The sequence below is a fragment of the Dreissena polymorpha genome, chromosome 15 (genome assembly GCF_020536995.1).
Source record: "Dreissena polymorpha isolate Duluth1 chromosome 15, UMN_Dpol_1.0, whole genome shotgun sequence".
NCBI lineage: Eukaryota > Metazoa > Mollusca > Bivalvia > Myida > Dreissenidae > Dreissena > Dreissena polymorpha.
In genome coordinates, this window is record NC_068369.1 from 15,709,426 (window position 1) to 15,730,357 (window position 20,932).

At 37.1% G+C, this 20,932-nt stretch overlaps 1 protein-coding gene across 2 annotated transcripts in view; it reads right to left on the minus strand.

Moving 5' to 3' along the window:
* Positions 1 to 2,439: 2,439 nt before the first annotated feature.
* The window catches only part of LOC127860635 (WD repeat-containing protein 37-like), a 34,043-nt gene continuing 15,550 nt past the window's right edge, over positions 2,440 to 20,932 (minus strand). The window contains exons 4-12 of one of the 2 annotated variants that reach the window (XM_052398859.1): positions 14,775 to 14,885; positions 12,774 to 12,959; positions 11,841 to 12,022; positions 10,401 to 10,458; positions 9,468 to 9,644; positions 8,403 to 8,541; positions 5,547 to 5,681; positions 4,224 to 4,338; positions 2,440 to 3,721 (exon numbers count right to left, since the gene is read on the minus strand). In XM_052398859.1, coding sequence (XP_052254819.1) covers positions 3,599 to 3,721; positions 4,224 to 4,338; positions 5,547 to 5,681; positions 8,403 to 8,541; positions 9,468 to 9,644; positions 10,401 to 10,458; positions 11,841 to 12,022; positions 12,774 to 12,959; positions 14,775 to 14,885 — 1,226 coding nt within the window. In that variant the 3' untranslated portion in view covers positions 2,440 to 3,598. The remainder of the gene's footprint in view (positions 3,722 to 4,223; positions 4,339 to 5,546; positions 5,682 to 8,402; positions 8,542 to 9,467; positions 9,645 to 10,400; positions 10,459 to 11,840; positions 12,023 to 12,773; positions 12,960 to 14,774; positions 14,886 to 20,932) is intronic. The other variant, XM_052398858.1, reaches the window with a different exon arrangement.

Here is a 20,932-nt window from a genome sequence, read left to right on the forward strand (position 1 = left end):
TGTCTGCCTTGTAAACCTCAACCTGATGCCTGATAACCATCCTTATGTCTGGTAAGTCTGGCTCAACTTCTGTTGGCCACCGATTAAGTACGTATTAAGTAAACATCCGTCTGTCGCCACTTCCTGTTCTCAAACCACCACCCTTGTCCTCTATTCTGTAGCTGTCATCACCAGCGTTACCCATGCTTTGCAAACCAAAGGTATCGAACATATGTTAACTTATCAGTAACCAAACTAAAATACAGTGACAAAAAGAAGAAAGTAGTATTTTGTTTGATTAATGGTTCCGATGTACTCTGTCAACGCTTCGAATCTGTATAGTTGCAACAATAATTATTAAATGCTTAGTAATTTTGGTTTAATTTTATGATAGCATTATTGCTATTTTGTCAATACATACAAATCACAAGAAAATACGTGTTGTTTGCTGTACGTGCAAAGTTGAATTGAATCAAGTGATTAACATAGTGTTGAAAACTTCAACTTATGTTTATCAATTGCTAGCCTCTAATTTGATTGCAATTTTGAGTAAACACAAAACAATCCAACATTTAAGGAATATGTTTCCTTAGATATTGGGACACCAGCTATCGCCAGCAGTTGTCACTTAATGAACCTCTTTCTGGGAGAAAAATGGGCTAAATGCATGTGCGCAAAGTGTTGTTCCAGGTAAGCATGTGCAGTCCACACGGGCTAATTAGGGACAACACGGTCTGCTTCTATGAAATTGTGTATGCCCCCGTATCGAATATTCGGGGGTATATTGTTTTTGGCCTGTCTGTCTGTCATTGTGTGTGTGTTTGTCCAAAAACTTTAACCTTGGTCATAACTTTTGCAATATTAAAGATAGCAACTGGATACTTGGCATGCACGTGTATCTCATGGAGCTGCGCATTTTGAGTGGTGAAAGGTCAAGGTCATCCATCAAGGTCAAATATATTGCTTTAAAGCGGTGCAGTAGGGGGCATTGTGTTTCACAAACACAGCTCTTGTTCGTTTGAAGAAAGTATTTTCTTAACAAAAATCAAGTTTTGGCGGAAAGTGTCGACCCTGATAAGCCTGTGTGGACTGCACAAACTAATCAGTGATGACATTTTACCCACATGCATTTTGCCCTATATTCCCAAAACAAGGCTCAAATTCGCATTCACTGCCACGATTTTAAACCGGTTTAATGCACATTTATCGATCAGAAGACATCAGCTCTGCAAAATAGAATGCCATCGTCGCAAAGCAATTCGTTTTAAATGTTTTCTTTTTGAGAAAATTGGAAAATAATCATATGTATCCATGAGATTCGATTATGGTAAGATAAGATGCAAATTGCATGAAAAATAAAACACTTATGCTCAAAGAATTATTTATTTACTTCACATATATATTCATAGATTGAGATGTAAATAACATACGTCTCTGGTTTTATAAACAACGAACAGGTAAAGTTGATCAACAGAATGCAAATAAAACATTAAGCTAAATACATCTATTAACATGTCTAAATTCATTATCTTTTTAAAGTATATTAAGTATATTAAATACACTTACATACATTTTATTTTCCAGACGGGAAAATACTCACAAATGAAATTCATAACTGTTTTAATTAGCATCAATGATTAACAATAAATATGGATGCAATAATAATTTGTTTATCTTTGGCATGAGTCAGCACTTTTCTGGCATAAGCATGGAATGGATAAAACAAACAATTTATATTGCGACACCACTGGAAACTAATACAACAAGCAACAATTTCATATTGCACAAATATAGAGTATTTAAACAAAATCCCAGTCATATTTAGTACAGACAAAAGATGACAATGTTGACCTAGCAGAAAAATTTGGACACCTTAAGTTCGTATTCGCAGTTGTTTGCATTGGCTTTTTTAATAAATCAACATAATGATTAAAATAGGATGTTGCCAAACAATAATGGGATAGTGATTGACTAGAGATTTATTTGCTAGGCATTATGGCACTGAAACCTGAACCTATCGCCAAGGCTCACGTGTTTGATCCCCATTGTGGGAGCGTTCTTTAGATCTCTTTCAAAGACAACACGTACTGGTTATACCCGTGAAACAAACTCGACATCGTTTCAATCAGCCTTAGGCTTTCAATGCAATCCAGCTTAAATAAAAAAGTTTGAACTAAGAAAGGTGGTTTAGTTGTTCTAAGCCTTGCTAAATATATTCAATCAGTATTTTCTATGCATTTATCATGCAGTACATGAATATATTTGTGCATGAAATGTTATTCTTTGCATTTAATATATTTATTTTTTTCTGACATGCGCAATACATTTTTCAAATAAACGTGTAACATAATTATTGACAATTCAATGTAACATCCACCAACATTACTTATTAATTCCTATTTATATTTATACATTTTATACAACTAAATACCTATAACATTAACAAAATAAATTGAGAAAAAAAAAACTTAATAATAATTTTCTAGATCTACCTTGCATTTGGTGACAAGCAATGACAGAAAACACATCCTTTCATAGTTTGGTATTGAAAACACACTCTTCCATGTAAGCATGGAATAAAATGTATTTAGAACAAGAACAATTTAATTTCTCCAGATAATATGAGCCTTCTTGGGCTTAATGCATGTGTCGCCCCAGAGCTGTAACAATTCACCCATCATTCGATTCGATACGAAATGGTCCGATTATTTTCGATTCGAATCAAAAATTAAATTATTTGCTGCTTATTTTGCAAACTATTTCATGTTTGGTTTGTCCAGAGCATGAATTAATATGTTTGGTATGTGTTATTAACTTATTATGTTGTACATTTAAAGTGTTTAATTTTTAAAATAAAATATAAAAACGCAACATTGTTTGTTAAGTAACAAATTTATTGAACAAAACTTCCTGTTGAGTTGTTCTTAAATAACATAGAATGCTAAATGTATCACGTGTTTAACAGAAGAAAAAAAGCATGTAAGTAAATAAACAACTTCCATTTGACTTCTTAACAGAATGCACACAGTTAAGTTAACAAACCATGTGGGTAACTAATGTCAACAAAACACGTTTTGCAAGTTGCCTTTGCATCAGAACCTTCGCGAAACAAGAAATGTTCCCATACTTTTTATTTTAATTTTGACGTACGTCTTTCGGCATGGTTGAAGAAGACATTTTACCGGTTGATGTAATGATCAGCATGTTATTCATTCATTCATTGGATGACATATTGGCTATTGACCAATCAAAAGACGTATTACAAATGACAAGAACGTTTAGACGTCGGATTTGGAAAGTAAGGTTTAAAATGCGGAATAATCGGGATTTCAGTGAATCGAATCAAAATTGCCCGTATTGGTATCAATATCGAATCGGCGGCATTGAATCAGATTTTCGATGCATCGAAGCGAATCGTTACAGCTCTACAGATTAGCCTGAGAAATTTGCACAGGCTTATCAGAGACAACACTTTCCACGTGTTTGTATTGTTTCGTTTGAAGAAAGCATCTCTTTAGCAAAAATCCAGTTTAGGCGGAGAGTGCTGTCCCATGCATTGAGCCCAGTTGTCCATGAACGAGGCTCATGTTTCTTCAGAACGATCCATGACTGACTCTTTTCATTCCTTGATCTGGACATTGATGCTCCAACCTAGGACCTGTCTGTCGAAGCCGCACGAGAAAAGGTTACACACCGGATTGTCCTCGGTCCAGGCTACACTGCACACCATTTTTGAGTGGCCCTGCAAAAGAGTCATGGCTTTTAGGAGAATTCAAAGGTAGTTATTTGCTGCTATCCTATTTCTAAAGCCTCACTACCACAACTTCATATAAAGTACATGTTATCATTAATCACTCTAAATGGATATTCAACAAACCAAAATAGTAACAATAAACATGCATCAAATTGGTAAAATAATAATTATTGAGTAATTATACCTGATATCAATGTTATACCCCTTTTAATATCTTAGCTGGGAGTGACTTTAAGATTAATATCTAAATGATCACATACATTTTGTTTGACATCACATTATAGTACTGGTGATGATGATGATGATGATATTGATGATGATGATGAGGATGATGATGATGATGATGGTGATGATGATGATGATGACGACTACGACGACGATATGTGTGGTGGTGATGGTGGTGGTGATGATTATGATGATGATGATGACGATTAACATTTTACCACCAGTTATATGTAAGAAACTATTCTCTATCCCAGTCACGACTTACAGTTCTGCTGCTACGCGGTAGTCTTCCAATTCTGTTTCCATTGATGTCAAAAAGCCGTATGTGTCTGTTATCGTGTGGGATGGCTATCATGTTCTGTGACTGCGAAACACACAATCTGAAATGGTCCAACAAAAATCTGTACAGCCTTTACTTCAAATCTGTTTTTTTAAATAAAATCATTTTATTACTAATTTTGTGTTTAACATTATCCATTCTGTTCGTAAGAGTAAACGACATAAACTATTTATAGCCCGCCAAAATCAACAAGTTTTTTAAAAATAATTTGCAGACCAAAGGTGTGCATTTTTCAATGACTTTTACTGTTTGTAACTTAAATGCACTGCCATTATTTTGACTGTTATTACTGTAAAATCATTAATGTTAAAATAAATATTAGAGAGAAATCATCATTCTTTACAGTAATAAAGGTAGTAAACATATTTACACAGATATGTAATGGTTTGTTGATTTTTTCACTTATTTATTTTTTAATTTTGCTGACATAGTTTCTTATGGATATCTTACTGATTAAAATACAAAACACCGCAATCATATGAGCCATATACCGGAATCAGATTTGGTGATCATAAATCATGAATTGTCTGCACACAGGATGCCGTTTAATGCCTCTGGAGAAAATCAAGAAAGTCCTCTAGGTTCATACACAGCGCACAGTTAAGTATATATTCCATTCTCACCAAGCGCCTTTCAACATTAACTTAAAAGCATTTTTTATATCTTCGACAAAATCTCAGTGATAATTTGTGTTGTCAACTTTTTTCCCATTATTAAGGGTTGTCTTTTCATTATATAAAGTAAACTTGTTGGACTAAGCATGGATATTCTGTTATTTACCATTCACTCAAATGACAGCCAATACTGAAGATTTATTTTCAATGTGGTATTTACGTATGGCCATTTTTCGGACATTTGATTTTGTGGTTTTGACAGGACTCGCAAAAAATCCACGAAAATTTGATTCTGAAAATTTATATTGTTTTCCAGTTATTGCGCAATTAAATCTGTATACTGAAAAGTAGCAAGTGGTCATTCAAGGCTCGTTCTGAGAAAACTGGGATATATCCATGTGCATAAAGTGTCGTCCCAAGCCTGTGTATACCACACAGGGTAATCTGTGACGACACTTTCCGCCTGAACTGGATTTTTGCTAAAAAGATACTTCCTTAAAACAAATCATACCAGAATAGCCAAAAGTGCCGTCCCTTATTAGCCTTTGCAGACTGTAGAGACTACTCTAGAACGACACTTTATGCACATAAATTAAGACCAACTATCGTGGTAAGAGGTTCAATTGACGCTAACCTGTTCACAGATGAGTCAGTACGGATGGTGGCTATGGGTGACCGCATGTTCTTCAGATCCCAGACTTTCACTGTACGATCATCGCTGCCCGAAACCACCTTCTCATTACCAGCAAAGGCTGCCGTTGTAACTGGTCTAAAATAACATACCAAATGGTGTTGATACTGGTCTAGAATAACATACCAAATGGTGTTGATACTGGTCTAGAATAACATACCAAATGTTGTTGATACTGGTCTAGAATAACATACCAAATGTTGTTGATACTGGTCTAGAATATCATACCAAATGGTGTTGATACTGGTCTAGAATAACATACCAAATGGTGTTGATACTGGTTTAGAATAACATACCAAATGGTGTTGATACTGGTCTAGAATAACATACCAAATGTTGTTGATACTGGTCTAGAATAACATACCAAATGTTGTTGATACTGGTCTAGAATAACAAATCAAATGTTGCTGTTACTGGTCAGAAATAGCAAATCAAATGTTGTTGATCAATATTTATTCTAAAAATGTACAGTTCTCCGCAATACAGTTATTATAGCGAAAATTCATCAGTCCAAGGCCTGAAATGCATGAACTGGAACGAAACTCACACTGCATCTGTAATTAGACACACATACCAACAAGGGACAAAATTGTCACAAAACCAGGTTTTCATTGTGAAAAAAAATCTGATAAAGGGAGACAACTCAAACTGAACTTTTTAAATGAACAAACAAAATGAACCCCCTTTGTAAGTTTGTTTTAAAATAAATCTATTTTTAGTCGTGGCGACCTTGACATTGGAGATATTGATGTGATTCTTTTGTGCGACACACCGTCCCATGATGGTGAACAAATGTGCCAAATGATTTTAAAATATCATAATGAATGACATAGTTATAGCCCAGACAAGCTCATTTATGGCTATTTTTTACCTTTGAACTCAGTGTGACCTTGACCTTGGAGATATCGACGTAATTATTTCGCGCGACACACCGTCCAATGATGGTAAACAAATGTGCCAAATGATTTTAAAATCTGACGATGAACGACATAGTTATGGCTCGGACAAGCTCATTTATGGCCATTTTTGACCTTTGAACTCAAAGTGTGACCTTGACCTTGGAGATATAGACGTAATTATTTCGCGCGACACACCGTCCAATGATGGTGAACAAATGTGCCAAATGATTTTAAAATCTGACAATGAACGACATAGTTATGGCCCGGACAAGCTTGTTCCGCCAGCCCGCCAGCCAGCCAGCCAGCCCGCCAGCCAGCCAGCCAGCCAGCCCGCCCGCATTCGCCAATCTAATAACCAGTTTTTTCCTTCGGAAAACCTGGTTAAAAATCAGCTCAATATATGTCAGGGTTACATAAAAATCCTCCAAAAAATGGAATGCCGAACAGGCGGGCGGACAGTGCAACTGCTGTATGCCACCCATACCAGGAGGTATAAAAATGTATATATTTTTACAGGCATCATTATAGGATAATAAGGCCTATCAAGTATCAGTCTATATTTAATCTTGTTTTCATAGAGCGAGGCTCAAATATTGCCTTTCAAATATCGGCCTATACTTAGCCTTGTTTTCATAAAGCAATACTCAAATATAGCCTATCGAACATCAGCCTGTATTGAACCTTGTTGTCATAGAGCGAGGCTCTAATATAGCCTATCAAACATCAGCCTATATTCAGCATTGTATTCATTGAGCGACGCACTAATATACCCTTTCAAATATTAGCCTATATAATATAGCCTTTTTTTCAAAGAGCCAGACTCTAATATAGCCTATCAAACATCAGCCTATATTAAACCGTGTTTTCAAAAAGCCATGCTCTGATATAGCCTATCCAATATTAGCCTATATTAAGCATTGTTTTTACAGAGTGAGTCTCTAATATAGCCTATCAAATATAAGCCTATATTTAGTCTTGTTTTCAAAGAGCCAGGCTCAAATATAGCCTATCAAATATCGAAATATCAGCCTATATTAAGCCTTGTTTCCATAAAGTAAGGCTAAAAGATAGCCTATCAAATATAATATAAAGAAGTGAAACTCCAGCTGCTGGAGCAGTATTGAATTTTCATTAAAAACAATTAGTTGGTCCTTTATTTAAGGCAAGTGACCAATTGCCAAAACAGTACAAAACAGCACAATACAGCACAATACAAACCAACATAAACACAAAATATGAATAAGCCTATATTTAGTCTTGTTTTCTTAGAGCGACGCTCAAATATAGCCTATCAAATATAAGCCTATATTTAGCCTTGTTTTCATAGAGAAAGGCTCTAATATAGCCTATCAAATATCGAAATATCAGCCAATATTTAGTCTTGTTTTCATAGAGCCAGGCTCAAATACAGCCTATCAAATATCGAAATATCAGCCAATATTTAGTCTTGTTTTTATACGCCAGGCTCAAATATAGCCTATCAAATATCGAAATATCAGCCTATATTAAGCCTTGTTTCCATAGAGTAAGTCTAAAAGATAGCCTATCAAATATCAGCCTATATATAGCCTTGTTTTCATAGAGCGAGGCTCACATATAGCCTATCAAATATCAGCCTATATTAAGCATTGTTTTGATAGAGAAAGGCTCAAATATAGCCTATCAAATATCAGCCTATATTAAGCCTTGTTTTCATAGAGCGAGGCTCAAATAAAGCCTATCAAATATCAGCCTATATTAAGCCTTGTTTTCATAGAGAAAGGCTCAAATATAGCCTATCAAATATCAGCCTATATTAAGCCTTGTTTTCATAGAGAAAGGTTCAAATATAGCCTATCAAATATCAGCCTATATTTAGCCTTCTTTTTATAGAAAAAGGCTCTGATATAGCGGCCCCTACTGATTGTGGCCCTGGAATACTGTGACAGGCATGTTAGGGTCTCTGAAGTCCCACAGTCTAAAGGTCGTATCCTTGGATGAGGTCACCACGAGGTCTTGACTGGGATGAGCCCTTACGTCTGTCAGTTCCTGGTCGTGGCCTGTATGGAAGAGAACTCCACATAAATGACGCATGAACAAAAAAGGGCATGCATGGTCCTGATTTTCAAAACCTATGATGACAAATCTTTTTATTTATCTATTTGTTTTCTTTAATTCATTTGTTTACTTCATAATATAGTTTTAAGGTTAATATATATATTTCAAATATTGTAGTTTTGTTTGAAAATACAAAAAAAACAAGAGCTATCACCATAGGATGACATATGCCCCCTATAAACGCTTTGACAGAAGTTATGGGCATTTTTCGAAACCTAAACTAAGATTTCGAAATCTAAACACGGACCAAAATTCAAGGTCAAGGTCACAGGGGTCAATATTTTTGTGCGTATGAAAAGGCCTAGTCCATATACACATGCATACCAAATATGAAGGTTATATCTCAAGGGACATAGAAGTTATGAACATTTTTTGAAACCTAAACACAGATTTCGAAATCTAAAAGCGGACCCTAAGTTAAAGGTCAAGGTCACAGAGGTCAAAATTTGTGTACGTATGGAAAAGATTTGTCCATATACACATGCATACCAAATATGAAGGTTATATCTCAATGGGCATAGAAGTTATGAGTATTTTTCGAAACCTAAACGCAGATTTCGAAACCTAAACACAGACCCTTAGTTCAAGGTCAAGGTCACTGGGGTCAAAGTTTGTATGAGTATTGAAAGGCCTTGTCCATATACACATGCATACTAAATATGAAGGTTATATCTCAAGGGACATAGAAGTTATGAGCATTTTTCTAAACCTAAACGCACAGTGTGACGGAAGGACAGTAGGACGGACAGTCCGATCACTATATGCCCTCCTTCGGGGGCAAAAAAAGAGAGTACATTTAAGTATAAAGCATCTGTAAATAAGTATCTTTAAAGACTTAGGAAACATAGTACGTCCAGTCTGGACTTACCTTTGAGAACAGTCAAGTTTGCCCCAGTTTCTGCGTCAAACAAGATGGCCGTTCTATCCCAGGATGCGGTTATCGCCTGACCACCAAAGTTCAACCAATCAGCTGCAATCACCACACTGTGATGTCCAATCAGCTCACGGAGTGGGGTCCGGAGAGTGGTGGGTTGATCTGGATTCTCTAAAAAAAACAAAAGTTCAACACACTTTAAAGAAAGAATAGTTGGATAGAACATAAAACTTAGGATAAACTGTTTAATTAACAGAATTATTTAACACTCAGAATCACAATTAATTATGATGTTATTAATTTTGCATTCAATAATTTTGAACACTTATAAGTGTTCAAGACAACTAGATAATTATACAATTGCATCATTAATATTGACAAAATGTTATACCTGACTGTATACATATGTATAAAATCTCTTGCACTGGGCCTTCATGTATATCTCTGCAACACAGCACTAATGTACATCAAATCCCTGCTTCCCCTTGGCCTTAAAGCGTTTACAATTTCAGCTACTCTGCCCGCATTTGCAGGAGATCCCTACCTCTAGGCCCTCATGTACTGGTATACCAAATCTCGGCCACTGGTCTCTCATGTACACAAAATTTCAGCTCCTTAAGTGTTCCAAATTTCTGCAACTAAGCCCTAATGTATACCAAATCTTGGCCACTATTGCCTTAATAGTACCAAATCTTGTCCACTAGGTACTCCAATTGGACCTAGTTTACAGCATATTATCCCTCCCTTAGGGCCCTCATTTACACCCAATGCATGTCACGAGGATCCTTATTTACACCAAATAAATCCCTACCACAGGAAACCTGAATTACACAAAATCTCTCCCATAGGGCCCTTGAATACACCAAATCCTTGCATCAGAGCCCTCAGACAAAAACAATCTCTGTGACTTGGTCCTCAGATACAAACCTTCGTTGGTTTCACACTGGTCTGACATATCAAGATCATCCTCGGATGACTGGGCCCGCTAAAAACATAAATGGCAGAGCAGTGATAGTTTTACTAATTTTCTCATCTGAGTCCTGGGACTCGATAACTTGCAAATCTTCGAATTCCAGTATTGAAAGAATGAGTCCAAATATTAAACGATATTATTTTTGGAGAAATTTCAATGCATTTTTGGGACTCACATAATTGGAAACTTTGCATCCCCAGAGGTTTTTGTGAGTCCAGGACACAGGACTCGCAGGTAAAAAAAATCACTCGCAGAGTTTCATTAAAACTCCAGAATTTTGTATAAAAGGAAACAACAGGAGCGTATTTTCCAATGGTGGCTGGTATTTGCAACTTTTTGTACTCAGACACATTTTATTGAAATTTAATAACCCTGTATTTCATAATATTTAAAATTGCCACTGGTCTTTAATTCTTAGTAAAAGTGACATTGACATGACTGGCAACAAAATGTTCTCCAAAGTGTGCATTTAGGCTACCTTCAAACATACATAACAAATTTCAGTGCAAAACCTCTGTAAAAAAAGAAAATATTGAGGTTTTTCTTTTATTCATTTTTTAGTGAAAGTGACTTAGATTTCAATTTAAGCATGCAAGTTTCATCAAGAACATTATTGAACAAAAAACACCTATTTCCGGCTTTTCTATTTTTTAGTAACATTATCCTTCATCTTGACCCAATACGTCCCAAAACCAAATCCTCGTTAAGTCTCCATGCAAGCTTCTCCTATCTAAAGTGAAATCGAGATTGGTCAATACCAACGAAGTTATTGACCAGGTACCACTGTTGACGCCACCTACCCCCAAGTCTGCCCCTCCACCCACCATAACACAATCTAACAACAAGGATATTCAACCTTGTTGAAAACCTGGGTTCTATTCACCGAACATATATAAGACTTAAATCTAAGCAGATTTAAAGATTATTCTTTAAAGTGTGATATTCTATAAACATTTGATTGTTAAGTCTAATTTTGCATGTTTCTCCTACAAAAATATTATTCATGTTATTGAACAATTTGTCCAATGATATTACATTTCATTAGTAACCTGTAAATCTTCAAACTCTTGGGTCTAAGTCCATACTTAGAGGTCACCATGGCGTAGTGGATATGTAGTCCAACTGGCGACCAAGAAGTCCCAAGTTCGATCCCCACTGGGACTGTTCCTTCGATCTCACCCATAGACACCAAGCACTGGTTCTTCAATCTCCCCCATAGACACCATGTACTGTTTCTCCCATCTCCGCAATAAACACCAAGTACTGGTTCTAGTCCCAGGAAATTAACTCCGTGTCAATAAACCTAAGGATTACAATGCAATGGAGCAAAAAAATGGGTTAAAAACTAAGTCTATACTGAAATTGCCTAAAAAAATCACTGAGCTACCACTCACTAAGGCGTCCATTGAAGAAATCGAGACCTGGGGTGACCATATATGTGCCGTGCCCTCGCCTGAAGTTGTCACGACGCGGTCCTTGACTGGATTGAACCGGATCGCATTTACCGAGCCTGCGTGACCCAGATACTGTAGCAGGCACAGTCCGGTTTCCACATTCCAGATCCGGGCAGAGTGATCTACAGTGAAGAAATACAAAAGCTGATTGGAGGAATGGTAAAATGAAGTTCAAGTGAAAATGATATAAAGGCCTCGTTTTGGGATATTTGGGTTAAATGCATGTTCCGATTGGGGAATGGCATGGTGTTTTTGTTCTGATATCTAGCCCATTATGGTGTGTTTTCCTTACTTTATGTTGTTTTTTTTATAATCTAGCCCATTATGTGTTTTTTTACTTAAATTAGACCATTATTGTTTCTTTCTTAAATCAAGTTTCGATTATGTGTTTTACTTTAAACTAGCCCATTATGTGATTTTCTAAAATCTAGCCCATTGTGATTTTCTAAAATCTAGCCCATTATGTGGTTGTCTAAAATCTAGCCCATTATGTGTTTTTTTCCAAAATCAAGCACATGATGCGTTTTTTTTCTTAATCTAGCTCATTATTTGTTATTTTTAAAGTTTGCCCATTGTAAGTTTTTCTAAAATCTTGCCCTTCATGTGTTTTTCTAAAATCTAGCCCAGTATGTGTTTTTCTAAAATCTTGCCCATTATGTTTTTTTCTTAAATCTAGCCAATTATGCATGTTTTTCCCCAAAATTCTAGCCCATTATGCAATTTTTCTAAAATCTAGCCCATTATGTGTTTTTTTTTAATCTAACTCATTATGTGTTTTTCCTAAAGTTTGCCCAAAATTTTTTTTCTACAATCTTGTCCTTTGTGTTTTTCTAAAATTTAGCCCATTCCAAAACACATTTTTAAGTCTCTTACCAGCAGATGCGGTCCCAATAATCTGGGGATTCAGTTTGGATGTGTTCACTTCCCACACCCCGTCTTTGTGGCCGTGGAAGCTCTTTACAACTGTGTACGCAGGGGCCGCCTGGCGGAAACTGGAAACCAGTCGACTCGTCGAGGCGATGTAAGACTTCTTTATCTTCTGGGATATGTGACTTGCAGCTGGGTTACACACAACCAAATGTTAGCAACTATCCTTGTGTTGGGTATTTTCAAGGATGCACAATTTTTTCATTAATCTTAATAAGAAAACAAGAATAACAGTGAAACTGATGGATGCTCCCCGATGATGTGCTTTGTAAATCTATGTGTTAATAACCACCTAAACAAATCTATTATTAACCTCGGTGACCTTGACCCCAGTGACCTCAAACCTCATCAAAAGGTAGAGGTCCATGCAAAGTTCGTACATTCCAAATATGAAAGCGATTGGTAAAGTATTGAATGCGCTTTGAGAAACGGTAGCAAAAGTGTGAAGGAAGAAAGTCTATTATAAGCCTCTGTGACCTTGACCACAGTGACCTCAAACCTCATCAAAAGGTAGAGGTCCATGCAAGGTACCACATGCCAAATATGAAAGCGATTGGTAAAGTATTGAAGGCGGTTTGAGAAACGGTAGAAAAAGTGTGACGGAAGTTAGTCTATTATTAACCTCGCCGACTCGGTGACCTTGACCCGAGTGACCCCAAACCTCATCAAAAGGTAGAGGTCCATGCAAGGTACCTACATGCCAAATATGAAAGTGATTGGTAAAGTATTGAAGGCGCTATGAGAAACGGTAGCAAAAGTGTGACGGAAGGAAGTCTATTATTAGCCTCGGTGACCTTGACCCCAGTGACCTCAAACCTCATCAAAGGGTAGAGGTCTATGCAAGGTACCTACATGCCAAATATGAAAGCGATTGGTAAAGTATTGAAGGCGCTATGAGAATCGGTAGCAAAAGTGTGACGGAAGGAAGTAAGTAAGGAAGGACAAACTGGCAACTATATGCTCCGCCGAAATTAGATTTGTATTAACAAACTCCATTAAGTCTTGTCATATTTGTTATCTGCTGCAAAACAAAAATGGCAATTTTAGTTGTTGACAATGAGTATCTTTTTTTTTCTTAATTCGGGAATAAGGAAAGAGGTGTTACCATGAAACAGTGAAGATTATTGAAGATTTTCACTGTTATTTGTCAATATTTAAAAACAGAATTTTCCATTTTAAATCACTGATATTTTCATATAAACAACACAACCATAAGTACGCTCACTTTTAGAATACATTTATTATTTTGATACAGTCCTTGACTGTTGTGTACAACATTAGTCTACTAAAGGAACTTACACACTTATAAAACCCATTGCACATATAAACCCTCTGATCAGGAGCTCACACTTATAAAACCCATTGCACATATAAACCTCTGATCAGGAGCTCACACGTATAATACCCATTGCACATATAAACCCTCTGATCAGGAGCTCACACTAATAAAACCCATTGCACATATAAACCCTCCGATCAGGATCTCACACTTATAAAACCCATTGCACATATAAACCTCTGATCAGGAGCTCACACTTATAAAACCCATTGCACATATAAACCCTCTGATCAGGAGCTCACACTTATAAAACCCAATGCACATATAAACCCTCTGATCAGGAGCTCACACTTATAAAACCCATTGCACATATAAACCCTCTGATCAGGCGCTCACACTTATAAAACCCATTGCACATGTAAACCCTCTGATCAGGAGCTCACACTTATAAAACCCATTGCACATACAAACCCTCTGATCAGGAGCTCACACTTATAAAACCCATTGCACATATAAACCCTCTGATCAGGAGCTCACACTTATAAAACCCATTGCACATATAAACCCTCTATCGAACTGACTGAGAGATATTTTGTTTGTGCTGTTTGCATAAAGCAATTTTCACTTTGCGTCTGATCGGGAAAGGCTTAATCTAAGGCACTGCTTACATCTTTTAGCCTTTGTGGCCCCATCCACGGTCTCCAGGGGCTCACTGATGGACTTGTCCACCGCCATGTAGGCATCCAGTCTCTCTTGAAGGGTCTCCACCTTGTCCTGCACTGTTGGGTAAAAAGTAACACAGTCATGAATATCTACAAATTAACTTGCATTCGAAGTGGATTATTTTATGCTTTCCGTTGGTTTGTAGAGAAATAGCAGTGAATTAAAACTGATAATTCACTGTTTCAAACAGTGTAAAAGTGAAAATTATCTTTTATTTATTCATCAATAACTGACGTCAGTATTCCAGCAAAATTCTCAAGATAAAACTCTTTAACAATGTAAAAAATCGGTGAAAAAAAGGCATAAAATAAAAAAAAAATGTTTAAGTCGGAGGAATAAATTGTATTTTATTCAATATAAACCACAGCAGTGCATAAAGTTCATTTAAATTTATCATTAAAACACCAATACCTTCATAACATGAAAAATATCAGGCAATAAAATGAGAGCCTATCACAGAAGTGACCCCCCCCCCCTCCTCCACCTCCCCCCCCCCATCCTCTCCCAACACCACATAGATTAATATGTATCAAGATTAAAGAATTGACATGACGCCTTATCTATGATCGCTCCGCCCACTAGAATTGATCCACCAATCAGTGATCGATTAATCGGGCGCACTCGTTAGTAACAACCTGTCCGCCATTTTCTAGACAAGCTACATGTTTGGGTTCACTTTTATTCTAACGAGTTTCTTTTGTTTTCCTCTTTAAAAAAAACAATTAAAAAAGGTTAAACGGTGTCAATGGGGATTATGTAACTTGGACAATCGATGTCCTGAAAGATTAGTTGGTGACATTTAATTTATATCGTTTCCAAAGCCGAAAAGAGATCTTGAGAAGTGTAAGAGATGTATAAATACATGCGGTCGTCACCACGAACAACTGAACGTCCACACTGTCAAAGACAATTATAATATATTTTTATCTGATATACTAGCAGATTAAAATAATTTATGTTATCGATCAGATCGAGAGGCGTATCCAGAAAATGTTCAGGGGGGGAGGGGGTCAACAGGGGAGGGTGCGGGAGGGGTGTCCCCTTCCTTCGTCGATTTTTTTTTTAAATGGCACCTTGAAATGATGCGATTTCCTGCTATCTAATCAGCATTTTGCATGATAAAAGTGCATGTAAAACAAATAAGAACTTGAGTTCACACATCAAGTGTGACAGACACACGGACAGACAGACACACAGAATAAATCAAATGTCTCTCAAACCACTAAAGTGGTGGGAGACATTATCTTTATCCATAACTTTTTTACGGAGTTAGATGGGTGGACCTCCTATTTAATCTTGTTGGATATCCTACTAGGTCAACTTAGATACAACATTAAAATGTTTATGTCCATGTCCCTATGAATGGAAAGCAGGCACCCAGCGGACAACCTGTCCTGACCCATTGATGATCTTAGTTTTGTCTTAACAAGTCCTTGGGCACTGATACTCCTTTCATACTCGCATGATTCGACAGGGAACACACATGATATTGACAAAACAGTGAAAATGATGGGGTACAGCTGGGAATCACAATGTGCAACAGAGCCCTGAAGGGAAGTAGGTGGGTTGGGTACACCTTTCCACCTAGCCTGCCATATAAAGTGCAACTCGGCAGGGAGGGACTGAGGGGAAGGGAAATCATCATTGAACCATTCAAGGTCACTAGCACTGACAGGAGAGGAGCACATTTGTTCAGGTATAATCCCATGGCTGCCTTAGTCTGCAAATTACTGAATTGGGTGTCCATTTCGTTCACAAAAGTGTCTACAAAGGGAGTCGTTAGGTTTCTTGTGTGTTGCAGCCTCGATGTTGTCACGCTTTAAGAAAATGATTTAGTTTCAAATAGCAAAGTAATTCTTCATTTTTGAGTCTTTTTTAATTTAAAAACTATGGATGAACATCAAAGCAGTTAGCCCGATTTGTAAAAAAATAAAATAAAAAAATAAATAATAATAATTGCCATTCATTAAGTGTGCAGTTGAATTTCACTGGCAATGACTTGTTACTCAGAGGACTATCACTCTAAAGAGCTAATACCAATTAAATTCATCAAAGAAATTACCGAAAAAATAATAATGATTGTCCATTGCGTTCGTCTAAACTCTTTAATTGCTACAAATTGAAATATTGTTTTTCACAAGTCTCATGCGGCAGCCATTTTAACATTTATCTATAGTTAAATACATGGATGAATTTTATTAGTTGAATGTATCTTCTTAAGCCAATCAAATAGCGCAGTTTATTACTTACAGTCAATGAAGCGTGCACTTTAGCTGACGAAGGTTAGATCGTCTGTACACATGCCTGGGGGCTAATCACACAAATCGACAGCTGTTTATGGCTTAATTAGGGACATATGACAGGAAATACACAAGTGGATTGAAACTGTAAGGGGCTCATTTTTATTAAAAATCGTGTCTAGCCAGCCAGCTGGGGGGGCTTTAGCCCCCTAGCCCCCCACCTAAATACGCATCTGATTATCACATAATATTTCACTTTTTTAAAATAGTTTTATCAGTTACTAGGTCAGAAGCGAGGTTCATCTGCATTACTTAAAGAGCAGTAAAACCCAGCATGAAGCCTTATTCATGCTGTGTTTTATTACTCTGATAGTAATGCACTTAATTGACATCATACATGTTATTTGAAGGTGACATGTGATATATTATCTTATTAACGGTATCTACACATTTGCACTCATGTGGTGTCACCAATAAAACGCTTTTAATCCACACTAGGAGCTCGAATGCCTAGATCTCATTTTTAAACGAGTTTCGTTTATTTTGTTCGGATTAAAAAACGGAAATTAAATATGGCAAAAACGGTGTAAAAAGGGTTAATGCAACTCTGACATTTGGTTTCCAGAAAGATAAGTTAGATGAATTAAATTTATACTATTTCCAACGCGGCAATGCGGTCTTGACAAGAGCGAGTGGAAGCTTCAAGAATTACCGAGATCCCCTTTATAGAACATTAATTTATTTCACAAACTTGAAATGTCATATAAGCAATAACTAAGCAATATTAAGTATGTATTATGTCACGTGTGCATGTAAAATAATGGAGAATGTTGGTACCCAATTCGTGTAACTTTACGAAATCCCCGTTAAAAATCGCGTTTCTGTGTGTGTCAGAAACAAGTGAAAACCATATTGTTATTATTTTAATAAAGACGTATCGATAAATGCTATTGTAAAAGAGTTATTATTACTGATATTAGTTAACCAATAAATGCGGTAACTTTGGGGAAGTCGGTACCTGCGCGAGCGTCTGATATTGGTAGCCTTATTAATTGATAATAGCCTGACCGTATTCCATTTCGTACAACGCTATTTTTTATTCAGACAATGTCCAAACTTACTGTGTTGTTTTTGCGCTTTAAATAATAGTGATTGATAAATGTCCCATAAGCAATGTTTAATATGATTAATATCACTTTTATACGCAATAACATGTGGGATTGAGGTACCCACCCGGCGTCAGAAAGCGCGTAAAACTTCACCGAATTCCCAGTTATAAAGCGCTATTTCGTGTCAAATACACGGGTAGGGGGGAATGTTTCGGTAATAATTTTGTTTATAACACAGGTAAATACCGGTTAAGTGTTAATTTATTGCAAATACCACCATTACACGTAATAACGGGTTCGATTTCGGTAAGCGCAAAAGCGTTTGAGAGCGTGTTTAATGTACCGATTTACCCGTTATAAATAGCTGATGTTCTCTTTAATCCTATATTTTTTTGCATTTGCAGAATAACTAAATGGCATCAACCCCTTTACAAGTTAAATATGGTGTTAAGCAAGTCCATAAAATCATCCGGAATATCGCGTAAATCTATATGCAGTCTATAGGCAAAGAAGCCATTTTGGTGTTAGCTTGTCTTGGTTTACTTCCCGCTGAGCCACGTGATTAAGTGGGCGGAGCGATCACTGATAAGGCGTTATGTCAATTAAAAATTGGTCCCTGAGTCTGGCCAATTTTTACTTCCGGGCATAATTGGAACTAAATTAGTAGAAAAGCAACAATGCTGTGCTACTTAAACAATATCAAATGTTTGGGTTATGAGGTTTCAGAGGAAAAGAATGTTGAAACCCCAATATATAATCACAATCAACGAATATTTTAAAAATATTTTGAAAAATAAAGTTAATAAATACAAAATCAGTGTTCTTTATAGCAATAGCCAAACTTTTCAACGCAATGTGGCCTGGCAACATAGAATTAACAAGAGCACCGCCTTGCGGGTGCAGACCGCTCATCTATTTTTCTTTTAAAAGGTGAAGGGACCTATCTCAATTTCAACTAGAAATGGCGCGGCAGAGGCCGACGCGTATCCCCACGCCGAATGTTTGACCTAGGTGTGCCCCAGGGTTGGTAATGGGGCCATGCATAGCTGAGATTGACCGTATTGTCATAAGAGAAGTTCATCATCAATTAGAAGTGAATTGGTGTAGAAATGAAGAAGTTATAGTAAAAGGCAATTTTGGGTGGGTGTGACATATGTGGGCAGGGCGCCCCAGGGTTGGTAATTGTGCCATGCATAGTTGAGATTGACCGTATTGTCATAAGAGAGGTTCAGTATCAATTTGAAGTGAATCGGTGTAGAAATGAAGAAATTATAGTAAAAGGCAATTTTGGGTGGGTGTGGTCTATGTGGGCGGGGCGCCCCAGGGTTGGTAATGGGGCCATGCATAGTTGAGATTGACTGTATTGTCATAAGAGAAGTTCAATATCAATTTGAAGTGAATCGGTGTAGAAATGAAGAAATTATAGTAAAGGCAATTTTGGGTGGGTGTGGTCTATGTGGGCGGGGCCCCAGGGTTGGTTATGGGGCCATGCATAGTTGAGATTGACCCTAATGTCATAAGAGAAGTTCAGTATCAATTTGAAGTGAATCCGTGTAGAAATGAAAAAATTATAGTAAATGGAATTTTTTGGTGGGTGTGGCCTATGTGGGCGGGCGCCCCAGGGTTGGGATTGGGGCCATGCATAGTTGAGATTGACCCTAATGTCATAACAAAAGTTCAGTATCAATTTGAAGTGAATCCGTGTAGAAATGAAAAAATTATAGTAAATGGAAATTTTTGGTGGGTGTGGCCTATGTGGGCGGGGCGCCCCAGGGTTGGGAATGGGGCCATGCATGGTTGAGATTGACAGTATTGTCATAGGTGAGGTCCAGTATCAATTTGAAGTGAATCGGTGTAGAAATAAAGAAGTAAATGTAAAATAACCTAAAAAAATGAGTGATAATTTCTGACGCGGCCCCACCCCAACCCCTATAACTTTTGACCCAGGGGTCAGATCAAAATTCCAAATAGTGCAGGGTCGCACATATGCTCATAGCTACCATGTGTGTAAATTTCAAGGTTCTAGTGCTTTTAGTGTAGGAGGAGATAGTGGCCAGGACGGACGGACAGACAGACGGACGGACAGACGGACGGACGGACGGACGGCGGAGATCACCACAATATCCCCACCTTTTTTCAAAAAGCGTGGGGATAATCACAAAAGAGGGAGCGGTGGAGTGGAGGGGGTGTATAGTGTGGGGGTGTGGTCATTTATTACATTATTTTCAAAAAATGCAAACAAAATACAACAAAAAATTATTTTTTTGGGGGGGGGGATTGTTCGGTGGGATGGTTGGACGGTATTTCAAAAATAAAATAATACACATAAATATTTGTGTTTTTTAACCATGTTTAAAAAAAAATATGTGCTTTTTATGTCCCCCACTATAGTAGTGGGGGACATATTGTTTTTGCCCTGTCTGTCTGTTGGTCTGTTGGTCTGTTTGGCCCAACTTTAACATTTTGCAATAACTTTTGCAATATTGAAGATAGCAACTTCATATTTGGCATGCATGTGTATCTCATGAAGCTGCACATTTTGAGTGGTGAAAGGTCAAGGTCAAGGTCATCCTTCAAGGTCAGAGGTCAAATATATGTGACCAAAATCGCTCATTTTATGAATACTTTTGCAATATTGAAGATAGCAACTTGATATTTGGCATGCATGTGTATCTCATGGAGCTGCACATTTTGAGTGGTGAAAGGTCAAGGTCATCCTTCAAGGTCAGAGGTCAAATATATGTGGCCCAAATC